The following is a 12,603-nucleotide window of genomic DNA, read 5'->3' as shown; positions in this document are numbered from 1 at the left end:
CATTAGCATCCCTTTTCCGGAAAGGGATGCCAATGGGACACTTCGGAATTGCAAATCTGTGGGGGATTTAAATATCCCCCACGGCATTTGCATTTACATGGCTGCCGCTTTTTTCCGGTTCGGGGTTTTTGCTGGAGAAAAGCGCCAGTCTAGATGCGCATCTCCAGAAAATAAGCCCTTTTCCAGAGGATCCCTTATTCCTACTTTCAAGGGAATAAGGGATCCTCCAGAAAAGGGTTTATTTTCCGGAGAATCGCGTCTAGACTGGCGCTTTTCTCCGGCAAAAACCCCGAGCTGGAAAAAAGCGGCAGCTATGTAAATGAAAATGCCGCGGGGGATATTTAAATCCCCCACGGATTTGCAATTCCGAAGTGTCTCATTAGCATCCCTTTCCGGAAAAGGGATGCCAATGTAGACACAGCCTAATAGAATAGCTGATAGTGGCGCTGTTCCTTTGAAACGCTACAGCAGTACCACAGACTCCATGTGGCGCTGCTGCTTTGAAGTATCCTTCTCTTCTCTCCTCCTCCCCTTTGCTGCCTCTGATGGGGGGTGGGGGGAGGAGAGCAACTATAGTTGACTATCCTGTTGACTAATCCTGAACATCCTTAATCTTGGTATGAAACAATTCTTAGAACAGAAGTGGAGCTATGTGGTAATGATACCACAGTTTACAGAAACAAGGTCACATTGTTCATATGTAACCTGTTTTAACTGACAGTAAAGGTCTGTCTACTTACCTTAGAGTAGAACCATGCATCTCCCATACAGCATTGTTAAGGCACTAGGGTAGTCTTGATGGCCTCAGTAATTACCACCATCCAACCAATTGGCAGCTGCTACTGAAATCTGCTGCCCATATCTAGGAAACTGTCAGTTTTAAATAAAGGCATGACTATTCAGCATGCTAAAACATGCTTTCCAAAGCATATTTGTCAACCTGCACTAGCTCAGCTCATACTAAAGTGCTAAAAACAGAAGTGCAGCTGGGGTGACATAGGCAGTGGGTCAATCTAACCACTTGAATAAGTTCTCAACGTAGACACACTGCTGTTTTTAGCATGCAGTCTCAAGCAGAGCTAGTCCTTGTTTGTCTACCAGCACTGGGAACATGATTCCCAGCTGCTACATAGACATGCAGTAGCACTGCTATAGGACTAAGTGTGTAGACTTAGTGAAAAAGTTGAAGATTACACATTCATATCAAAATAGTTGCTGTATAAAGTTTGAAGATGTCTCTAGTCTTCCTGCCTGCACAGATAACATTGCTCAGTGATGAGCAACATTGTTTAATAACAGTGAATTTGAGATGACAGGACCAACGTCAGACTCAGTTTAGCTGTAGAAGAATTCAAAAACAATTCTGCACTCCAATCAGGTAGAACTAGATGATAATTTTCATTATAAGTGGAATTTTCTTCTATTTGTGTCCATTTCATGGCGCTGAAATTTAAAAAATGATACAATAAAGTTTGCTGTTAAAGTGTAACATTTGCAGACACTAAAGAAATAGGCAAATTCATATTTTAAAACAAAACTACTGGAAGGAAGGGGTGTGTATTTTCCCAGTGGCACTGCAGCTGCAATATACCTTTAACTAATTCTTGGACTCAGCTTACCAGGATCAGCACAGGGGAAGATGCAGATTAGAGACTACATGTTCAATTTGTAGGTGTGGCATTATCAAGATCAAATAGCTTAAAGGGAAATGTGCTGGCACATTCAATATAAAGGTGATTGTGCTTCCTTCATTTGAAGGAATTACTACACCTGCTACTTAGCTAGATCAAAGTTTATCAAAGCTCTTCCCTCTTGTAGCTTTGCATACTACCTAATCTTTCTAAATGTGGAAGCTAAACATTACAATGCCATGCCAAAAATGACTAGTGAAATGGTTCAATACTACCTATTCATTCTATCACTCCATTTTATTTAAAATTGTGTAGTCAACTTGACACAAGATATTCCACTCATGCAAACAGAAATAGGTCTAATCAACTTTACCAGCAAGACAGGAGCAAGCCCACAATAATAAGATCTCAGAAAGACTTTACAAACTATACTATAGAATGCTTGTATCCTGCTAATTATGTTAAAGTTTGACTACACGTCTCAAATAAATGACTGAGATACATCAGTAATAGTTATCCTTCCATACTGGAAAATAAATGATCAATAAAAAAAGCAAGCTAGAAAGGTTCTGCTATATTTTTTTTAAAAACTAGGTGGCATTTCAGTTCGCCATTTCCATGCAAATGTCATTTACTACATTTATTTTAGGATGATGTTTGTGATTATATTTTCAGAATGCCAAAATGTTAAGTGCCCATCCTGGTATCATTACTGAAAGACATACCTTGTGAATCCATTCATATTCTCCAAATTTGGAATCAAAGGTTCCTTTTTGAAGAGACCTCAGCTTTAAGGTAAATCGTGGCCCAAGCTCTTGAATCCCCACTTTTTTTTCACTCTTGAAGATGTACCTTCAAAGCCAAAGGAGCATTAGGGTGGGACGCTACACAAATGCAGTTTTTCTTAGCTACTAGCAAAATATTAAAAGAGATCACCTGTGAAATCTAAAAAAGATATAGTCTCGCTGATTGTGAAATGTAGCTACTTGTCTTCCAATGAACTGAGGATCATGTGGGAAGAGAGAAGCAAACATGCGACCAATGGAATGGCCCAATCGTGTTGTAAAGTTATTCAGGATTACTTCGGGTTGATGTTCTGTGGGCTCCTTCCCTTTTCGCTGGAACGAAAGTAACAAGGTAGAAAGGATAAGATAAATGTAAAAATATTTCCAAAGATACTCAGATATAAATTTGAATTAATATATTTAATAGAGAAGGGAAGATAGCTAAGGCCAAGAGCTTAACTCATGTTAAATGCCACAACAAACACAGATATAGTGCAGCAGTTGGCAACATTTAAAGACCTCCAAAATAAAGTTTCTTGAATACACGGGAGAGAATGATATAGTTATTCATTCTATATTTCCCCCTCACTAATATACAGAACAGGTGTATATATACAGAACACTACCCGCCCCTCACTTGAAATCAGGTTAGCCATCAAAAATCTTGAAAGTCTCTGAATATTCAACTCTCATTGCTACCAAAGCTATCCTTCATGGCCAACCTTTAATGAAGTCAGATTGACTACAGGTCATTTCAGTTTCTTACTTTTTAAAGTGCATTTTTAAAAAAAAGGGCACAGTGCTTTTAGACTAGTTGGAGTTAAACAAGAGTTCAGCATTATCAGGACACCATTGGGATTCCTATAGATTACTGATGGCACTGTATAAAAATTAATTTTATGTAATGCTATTGCAATGAGTGCAAAAAAATATCAAAGGCAAAAACAATCCATCCATTGCAAGAATTGCTGTGAAAAAAAAATCAAACTAGAAATAATAATAATAAAAAATAATCAGTAAGACATCTTTATGAAACCAATGTTGATGAAACCAATATCATTTAAGTGTGAACAGTTCTCTCAGTAGACAAAAGTTAAGAAAATGAAAAAATATTTCCACAAAGCAATTTGGAGTATGCATTTTTTTTCCCTGTTAGAAGGAATAAAAAAAACCTCACCTTTATTTCTTTACGCAGACGAACACTGCTCATTCTAAAATGGGCAGTTGGCCCATCAGGCAAATGACTTAAAACAAGTCCATCTGTTTCAGAGAGTTAAGAAAAACTTGTATAGATATGAAGTTCAGAATGCATTTTAAACAAGATACAAAAGAAATGATTTACATAGAAATCTATTGAGTTCCACAGAAACATTCAACATTAGAACCTAATTTACAAAATCTATATATTATGCTTAAGACTGACATACATACCCTCTTCATTATTGCCAAAAAGTGTGAAGTGCTGCAACAAGATCTCCTACTATAGTAAAAACTGTGTTATCCAGCTGTGTATCAACCAGAAAGCTCTATAAAGTAGCATTTATCATCTTTGTAGAAAGTCTGGTTTATGGTCTATTTGGTGCGGGGCTGACAGGCTCCCTACCTGGCTCCGTGTGGCTTCCCCGGATAGAGGGTGCAAGGGAGTTTGGATGTAGGGGTGTGTGTGTGTGTGTGTGCGCGCGCGTGTGTGTGTGTGGGGGGGGGGAAACAGGCTTTGGGAGGGAGTTGGGTGAAGGATGGAAATGAAGCTTTGGAGTGGGTTCAGGGTTCTGACAGCACTTTCCAAGGCTCCCAGGAAGTAGCTGCCAGGTCCCTGGAACACCTATGTGTACGGGTAGTCATGGAGGCCCCCCATGGCCTCATGCCCACAGGCGCTGTTCCTGCAGCTCCCTTTGACCAGTTTCCAGCCAACAGGAGGTATCACTTGCATAGGGACAGCATATGGAGCCTCCCTTGCTGCCCAAGTGTCATGGGGTCACAGGGACCTGGTGGCCACTTCTGGGAACTGCACGGAACCAGGGCAGGTAGGAAGCCTCCCAGGGAGGGAAAGGGGGAGAGGAATTAATCTGTGGGCCCATGAACCACCGTTTGAGAAAAACTGTATTAGAATTCTATGAAATATTAAAAAAAATTACTTGCCAATTAGAACACATTGCAATGCATTATTTTCTATTTGTTCACTTTTGAATTTGCTATAGAGCATTATGAGCATAACATAATAAAATTTAATATTAAAAAATTCAATAGCCGGTTAAACTGTTTAAATTAAATGCAATAAGAAAATGCATGCACTAATTTGGCTCAGAGAAAGAGAGTGATTTACTAGTTGATACTATGCAAAGAAGTGACAGTACACTGGACACATTCAACATTACATACAAGTATGTGGCCACATTTAATATAAATATGGAACCATGTTATGGCACTTGCTTAGTGTCTCAGAATTAACCTGAGGCATGCAGATATCTACGTAGCATGCTTCTGGTCTTGCAATTTTGTATTTATAAAGGTTTTTAAGTTACAGTTTGAGAGAGAAACAAAAATGGCCTTTGGTTTGCTGTATTTGGCTTGTAGAAAAGGAGAAATATATCAGAGTATTCCCAGGTTCTTATCTTCTAAAAAAAGTGCAAAATTGCAATACATCAACTTGAAAGTGCATAGTGAAGTGACAAAAAGGATTTTGGAGACACATCTCAACTGCTTTCTTAACTTTGTCTAGAATTAGCGCACTAACGTCTTTATCATGTAATAGAGATAACTATGAAGAAACTCCCTCTAGTACATGAAGGATACTTGGTATTTTGCGATCTTCATTAATAACAATCAGATCTGTGAAATCTCTCGAGATGCACTGTGGGATAATTCTTTTCAGAGCCAGTCCTCTTCGATAGTAGACGTGAGAGTTAGGTATGACAGTGGACAGCTGTTCACAGAATCTCACTGTTCTCTGTACAACAGAAAGCCTTGATTGCAATCTCTCATTGGTTGAGTATATTTAGGGCCCTACCAATTAAGTGAGAACAAGAAAAAAAACCCTCTCAGACATGGCCTTCAACTGAGAAGCAGAAAAAAGGTGAGAAACACTCACCTCACTCCCTTTGAGGTTCAGCTTTTGGGGGGGAGGGCAGAGGGCAGATGAGGCTCAGGGCTTACCCTCAAGCCCATATTAACTTTTCTGCAAGTCCAGGGCTAACAGATTCTGTGCTCCCCACCCAAGGTTCTGGGGTGGGACCAATAATGAGGGGATCAGTGTGCTGAAGGGGCTGCTGGAAAGTAGGCTGAGGGTGGGAATATGGGAGGGGGCAGTGGATTGGGGCACCTACACAAAACACTGCTCGGGGGGATGGAGGAGAGACAGACACAGGTGGCTCCATGCAGCCATGCATTTCCCCTACCCCTTCCCCCCACACTTCAACTGATCACCATTCCTAGCCAGTAGGGGTGGAGCCCGCAATCAAGCAGAGGGACAGAGCTTCCCTGGGCTGCCATTCCATAGCCCAGGAGGAAGGGGAAGCGTGTAGAGCAGCTCCCTCCCCCCACAAGGCAGAGCCCATGGCTTGCCTTGATCTGGCCTGTGAGACTTGGTGCTCCCCTGCAATGCTTTCCCCTGTGCGGGGCCGGATCAAGGTAAACCATGCGCCGGAGGTTCCCCATCCCTCTTCTAGGTTCTGTGCGAAACCCATAAATATCCCCAACCCTCAAATTAAAAATTGCATTGACACAAAGGTTCTACACATGATGAACTCATTGCAAGACTGAGGTCGGGGGGGAGAGGGGGGGAAGAGGGGAGACCACACTATAAACAAAGTAAACCAACAGAAGAAGAACAATTCAGTTAGAGATGAATTTTCAATTTGGTGGTGTTTTTTGGAGATTGTGCAAGTGTAGAGAGCTTGTGAAAGGCATACATTTGAAAATCTACAGATGAACATCTCCTCTTCATAAAATGAAGAGATAAAGCTTAAGACAGTGGCAGTAAATATTTCCTGGTGCTGCATTGGCAATGTACATCCATCCTGACACAGAGGAATCACTTAGTGAACAATTAAGAGGTTCCCCTGCCCATTAAGTCCCCCGTGTGTCTGTTTCGATTACCAGCAAAGGGACCATTGTCAAAATCATTTCTGGATTCCAGTTGCATTTCATGCTTGACAGTGAAAACCTCTATTGCATAATCAATTGCCAGAGTCCTTCAGATCCCCTCAAAGTGATTCACAAAAAATGTAAAGATTACACTTAAATTTTATAAATAATTTACCCCACGAGGTCTATCTGATGTTGTGATAAGAATTTTGGGAACTGCCTGTCTATTGAAATATGGGGCAAACTCATCGGTAGCTTCATCAAAAGCAACCTGGGAACAAAAAAAATATGGTGAATTAAAAACATTTCCAAGAAAAACACTCAGTTTTTTATTATTAAAAATAGCTGTCCATTTTAGCTTAAATTCTGGTGCCATTAAATCAATAGCAAAATTCTATATGGGTCAACCTACACTATACTCTTTAGCTGATTTGCCTCATTCTGTATCGGTGTTTTTAACAATACAATGGGAGATAAGATCACAGACAAGGCTTGCTAATAAATTATTCAGCAATGTAAAGTCATCTTAAAAGAAATGATAAAAGAATGACATCATCTGCAACATTATCAATTCATAAACACCCTAATAAAAATGGAAAATATTCAAAGTTTATAATAGATTCTTTTTTGGGGAGGAAATCATGGTTTAACACATATGTAGGGATTACATATTTACCTCTTCATCGTTAGGATCTACAGTTGTTTCATCATAAACTCTCTGATTTTCAATGGTCTTCGGTACAGGCTTTGGTGGTGCCTTTAACATAAAGAAGTTTATTAAGAATGCAATAAATTACAGAAATAATCCTCTTTAAAAAAATAAGATGCAAGGCATTATATGTATTGTGCAGTACTGAGGACTTGTCTATATTAAAGGGTTGCAATTTGTAAGGTGCCTTAACACATTGTGCTCTTACTACCTTGTGTAAATGCTACTGGTATGCAAAATGAACTAGGTTCCTTTATTAACAGTCTTAAACAAATCACACCCTTCTGGCACACTTTGCTATGCTATGTACACAAGCACTGAGACAAATAATGAGCTCAATTCCATATTCAAGTGAGTAACTCAATTACTCCATACATTTATGTGAGTTTTTAGTAATAAGGTATCTTCCAGATTTTAAAGCATTAAGACAGCAATTCTTAACTAAGGGTCTGAGGAGCCGTGGGGATGAGGGGGTGGACTGCAAGCAGGTTTCTGGGGATCTGCCAAGCCAAGCAGGCCCAGTGTTAGATTCAGTGCGGCCAGGGCAGAAGCCCGGAGCTCCACTATTTGGAGCTAAAGCTGAAGCATGAGCAACTTATCTTCATCGAGCCCCCTGTGATGGGGAGCCCTGGGTAACTGCCTTACTTGCTATCCCCAACTCCGACCATGACTTTTATATACAGAATGCCAGCTGCTGTAGTACAGACAGAGAAAGTTTTATAGCATGTTGAGGGGTCCTCAGAAAGACAAAGATTGAGAACCCTGCACTAGGACAAGTTGTGTTTTTTGTCTATGCTACACAGATTATGCTGGCATAAACCCATAGCACCGACACCGCCAACAGCAATGGAAAAGGTTTATCCATCGGTGTAGGAATATTGCTTCCTTGAACAACAATACCTAAGTCAACAAAGGCATTTTTCTATTCACCTAACTGCATCAAGTGGACTGTGCCCACAGAAGCTCATGATACCATCTACATGTTTTGTTAGTCTATAAAGTGCTACCAGACCATTTGTAACAGACTAACTCGGCTATCCCCTGAAGCTCCTGCATCAACAGAGTTAAGTCAGCACAGTTATGTTGCTTACAGAGGTAAATTTTTCATGCCTTAACCAAAGTAGCTAAATCAACCTCAATTTTAAACACAGACAAGGCCTTACTTTCTTTGTTCATCAGTAAACATCTCCCTTCAGAATTAATGGATACTATTAACTTAATATAGAGGCAACATATGGAGCAACACACATGACTACAATAATTAGCCCACTTAGTTTCCAAGTTCATAGGAAGTGATTGTTGCCCATTATATTCCCTGTTTCTTCTTTCTATGTCAGCCTGTTTTTTCTTCCCCACCATTCTCTCCAGGCTTCAGCCTTGTAGCTGTGAAAGAAAAGAACCACATTCCTGCTGCAAAGTATTTTTATCTACAGTATTCACTGTAAAGTAAATTGACTAAGATCACATAGTATTAGGCCATTTCACTCAAAGCAGCGTTAGATACAGAGTTCTTCAGATCAGGAATGTACAAAAAATCTCTCTAGCTTCGCATGAACAAATGGTAGAGATTAAAAAAATGTTGCTCAATTTCAGCAAAAAGCAAAATACTAATTTATTTACTGTTCATATAAATACAACTATTTTGAAAATCAGCTTTCTGGAGACTGAACATCATAGTGCTATTCAGATACACTGTTGTATAGTGATTCTGTCAAAAAGCTAGAATGTAGCAAAATCCATTGTTTATAAATGTATTTTACACACACACACACACACACACACACACACACACACACACACACACACCCACCTCGACAAATACACTTGCCCGCAGCAAGTAGATTTTACCAGCTGGCGAGTGCAGGGGCGGACTGGCCCAGTGGGCTGTTGTGACGCGCAGGCCGAAGCCCATACTACAGGCGGTGCAGCCCCATCCGATCCGGTGGAGGAGCAGAGCGCCGCCAGGAAGGGGGAAGTGCGGCTATTCTCAGCGCTGGGCTGCCTGTGTGCAGCTCCGGCACGAGGAGGCAGGTTACGAGCCAGAGGGCGTCATGGCCAGTGACCGCCGGATTCAAAAAGGCTCCGGCAACCCCGCAAAGTGGAAGGCAGAAGCCGGGAAGGGGAGGGGAAGGGGCTTTGCTGTGCTGAGGGGAAGGGGCTTGTGCTGAGGGGAAGGGAGAGGTCAGGAGAAGAAGAAGAAGAAGAAGAAGAAGAAAGAGGAAGGTGTCATGATTATGAGGGTTACCCAGCAGCCTGGGGATTAAGGGGTTAACTACACCTAGACAGGTGGAGTGACCAGTAGGAACGTAGGTGGGGCTTTCAAACTGGGACAAAGGAATTTGGGTTTTTTTCCTTTCTCCCTTTTGTCTCTCCGGGTGAGTTCTCTGCAGCTACAGAGAGGGACAAGCATGTCTCTCTCTCTCTCTCTCTCTCCAAGACACCATTCTTCATTTTGTGTAAGTAGGGTAAAGTTTAGGTAGTTTCGTTAGGCTTTATTGTTTTAAGGGTTGGGTATGGAATCTGAGATCTGGCACTGCTTAAAAGATGTTTTGGCTTTTCTTTGTAACTAAATTCTAGGCCCATGCAGTTTCTCCATGAGTATATTTTGTTACCTTCCCATCTAGTCATTATGCTTGCAACAGGAATATTGTTGTAATAATAAAAGTTCTTTCTTTTCTTTTTATTAACCCGGCAGTGGTTAATTGTGTGCCCTGATTTTTATTTTAGGGGTGAGATTTCCCAAATGATCTTTCCCCTGATTTCTTTATCAACATTTGGGTGGTGGCAGCGGAAGTTTTATTCCCAAGATCTAGGTTTTTAAGATTTTGGGGGAAGTTTTATACCAAAGCCTGGTAGATAAGACTTTGGAGTACACTTGCTGGCCCCCACTTCTGCATTTATCATGCCAGAGTGGGGAAGGAGCCATGACAGAAGGCACCAAGGAACAAGAGTGCAGGAGAGATATGACAGGGGGGCAAGTGCAGACAACGAGGAAAAGGGCAGAGGGAAGGTGTCAGTGGGAGGGGGGGACAGAGTGATGCTGGGAGAGGAGAGGGTCAGGGCATTGGGGGCTAGGAAGAGGTGCTGGGAGAAGGCTTGAAAGAAGTGGTGGGCATGAGGAAGGCGGGGATGGAGCAAGGCATGTGTAAGTGCACAGGGGTATGGGGGGAACGGGGGCAGAGGATGGTGAGAGGGTGGGTAATCAGGGAAAAAGAGGTCAAAGGGGGCAGGGGCAGTAAGGGAAGGGGGAGGCACCAGGAGGGTGCAGCTGCCAGGGGATTCTGGGGTTGAAGCAGAAGGGCAGACACCTGCAGGGGAGGAACCAGCACCAGAGGAGAGAGGCAGGGCAGGTGTATAGAGGGAGGTGTTAGGAGAGGGAAAGAGGAGGGGTAGCTCACATGATCAGAGTGGGGCTACTGGAGGAGTGGGCACAGGGAGGAGAGAAGGGCTGGTGGAGGGGGCAGGTCTCAGGAAGGCTTAGGGCAGTGAGAAGGGCAGGAGTCAGGACAGCAGAGGAGGGTGAGGGGTTGGGGGACAGCAGGCACCAGGGGAGCTGATGGAGCAAGGGGAGGAGACATGGCAGCAGAGGGAAAAGGTAGAAGTCTATAAGATATTTATTAATAACTTCTTATTAGTAATTACTATTCTTATTAGGAATTTATGCCATTAAAAAAACCACTTTTTGGGGGGGTGGCGAATCCCTTTTTTATCTGGCAAGTAGGGTTTTCCATAATTTGTCAAGTCATGTGTGTGTGTGTGTGTGTGTTGACTGAAACAACTGAAAAATTATTTGCCCAAAGTCATACAACAATTCAAAAGAATATTAAAAGTCTCTTTTAGAGTCTAACCAATGCATCTCAAAAAACAGTTACAACCACCACTGTGATCACAAATGGTCTGACTAAAAATTATAAACCATCCACCGCCGGCCGCCCTGTCCCCCCCCCCCCCCCCAGTTTACACGTTTAAAGAAATAATTCCAGGTATCGAACTGCAAAATGTACAAGACTAACCTAAAATTCTATTTTAAAAGATATTAACACACCATGCATAATGCTTTACCGACACAAATAATGACAAACAAGACACCTTAAATGACTTTTACCTTATCTCCAAGGGCTTCTCTCTCCTTCTTCCTTTTCTTCTTACTTGCCAATTTCTCCTAAGACGACAGAGATAGGCTTGGTTAGCTGGAACAGCGGGTTAAAGGCAGCCCTGCACGTGCCTGTCACACTGCTGCCCCTAGCACAGAGCCCTTTACTGGAGTCTCCTTTACACTAGATCCATCCACAGCGCCCCCCCCCCCATCATTTTCCCTTTCAAAGTTACTTCCCGTGCTGCCCCCGGTGTCTGCAGCTGCCCGGGGAGCTTTCCGCAGCGTTTGCAGCCAGCGCGGGGCCCGGCTCACGTGCTGCAATGCAAGTCCCCGCAACGGGTCCCCTGGCCGGGCAGCGCCCTGACCCCGCCCCCAAGGGACTCGCCCCTCCCCCCCGCAGGACACCGGAGCGGCCCCGGCCTCCCACCTTCCGCCGCTGCTGCTTCCAGCGCAGGAACATGAAATGGCGCCGCTGCTTGTTCTTGATCTCGGACACGCTGAACCCCGGCGGGAACAGGGCCGGCTCCGGGGCCTGCGCCGCGTCCCCGGGGGGGAACTCGGCCGAGCGCGGCGCGCCGCTCGCCATGCTGCCCAGCCTTCCAGAGCCGCCACTGCAACCTCGCACTGCGCTTGCGCACACGGGAGGCCCAGCCCAAGGGGCGGGACCAGAAACCAGCGTCGAGTAGGAGGGGGCACAGAACAGCCGGGGTTTCTTCTCCGACCAATCAGCAACTGGGTGGTGCGCGTGCGGGATGGGAGACGGGCGCGAACGACTGAAGGGCCTGGCTTGTACCCCCCGCGCTTTGGACGGCAGGGGTCGCTCGCGTGCGTCTCTCTTCACTGTGCGCCTGCGGGGCGGGTCCTGTGTGCGCGGCGCCCCTACCTGGCCCCGAGCAGGCGCGAGGCGGAGTCGTGTGAAGGGCGGGGCCGGGATGGGACTAGCGCTTCCTGGGCGCGGGGCCGCTCAGGGTTCTGTGCAGCGCGCGCGGGCCTGGCTGGAAAGGCCTTTGGAAGCAGCCGGGGGCCGGGCTGTCTGAGCACAGAAACCCCGCGGGCCCCCGGCCCTGCACCGCCCCCAGCGGGCTCGCGGGGCTGGGGTGGGTGGAGGCAGAGCTCTGGGCTGGGGGTTTCAGGGCGGAGACTGGGGCAGGGGTGGAGGTGTCGGGTGCAAGCTCTGGAAAGGGGGCTGGGAGGGAGGGAGGCTCTGGGAGGCAGGGCTGGGGTGTGGGCTCTGGGAGGCTGTTGGAAGGGGGTGGGGGGAAGGCTGCCAACTCTGAATAAAGCTATTCTGGGAGCTCC

At 44.5% G+C, this 12,603-nt stretch overlaps 1 protein-coding gene across 1 annotated transcript; it reads right to left on the bottom strand.

Moving 5' to 3' along the window:
- Positions 1-1,273: 1,273 nt before the first annotated feature.
- Positions 1,274-11,947, bottom strand: RPF1 (ribosome production factor 1 homolog). The gene is made up of 9 exons (XM_075936353.2): positions 11,732-11,947; positions 11,314-11,370; positions 7,176-7,256; positions 6,675-6,770; positions 5,210-5,363; positions 3,594-3,676; positions 2,568-2,749; positions 2,357-2,483; positions 1,274-1,443 (listed from the first exon to the last, which is right to left on the bottom strand). Exons 1-9 carry the CDS (start codon positions 11,888-11,890, stop codon positions 1,402-1,404), a joined length of 981 nt encoding a protein of 326 aa, XP_075792468.2. The 5' UTR covers positions 11,891-11,947; the 3' UTR covers positions 1,274-1,401.
- Between the last annotated feature and the right edge of the window lie 656 nt (positions 11,948-12,603).

This window comes from Pelodiscus sinensis, chromosome 9, assembly GCF_052426305.1.
Source record: "Pelodiscus sinensis isolate ZL-2025 chromosome 9, ASM5242630v1, whole genome shotgun sequence".
NCBI classification, from domain to species: domain Eukaryota; kingdom Metazoa; phylum Chordata; order Testudines; family Trionychidae; genus Pelodiscus; species Pelodiscus sinensis.
This window is presented reverse-complemented; position numbering and strand designations above follow the sequence as displayed.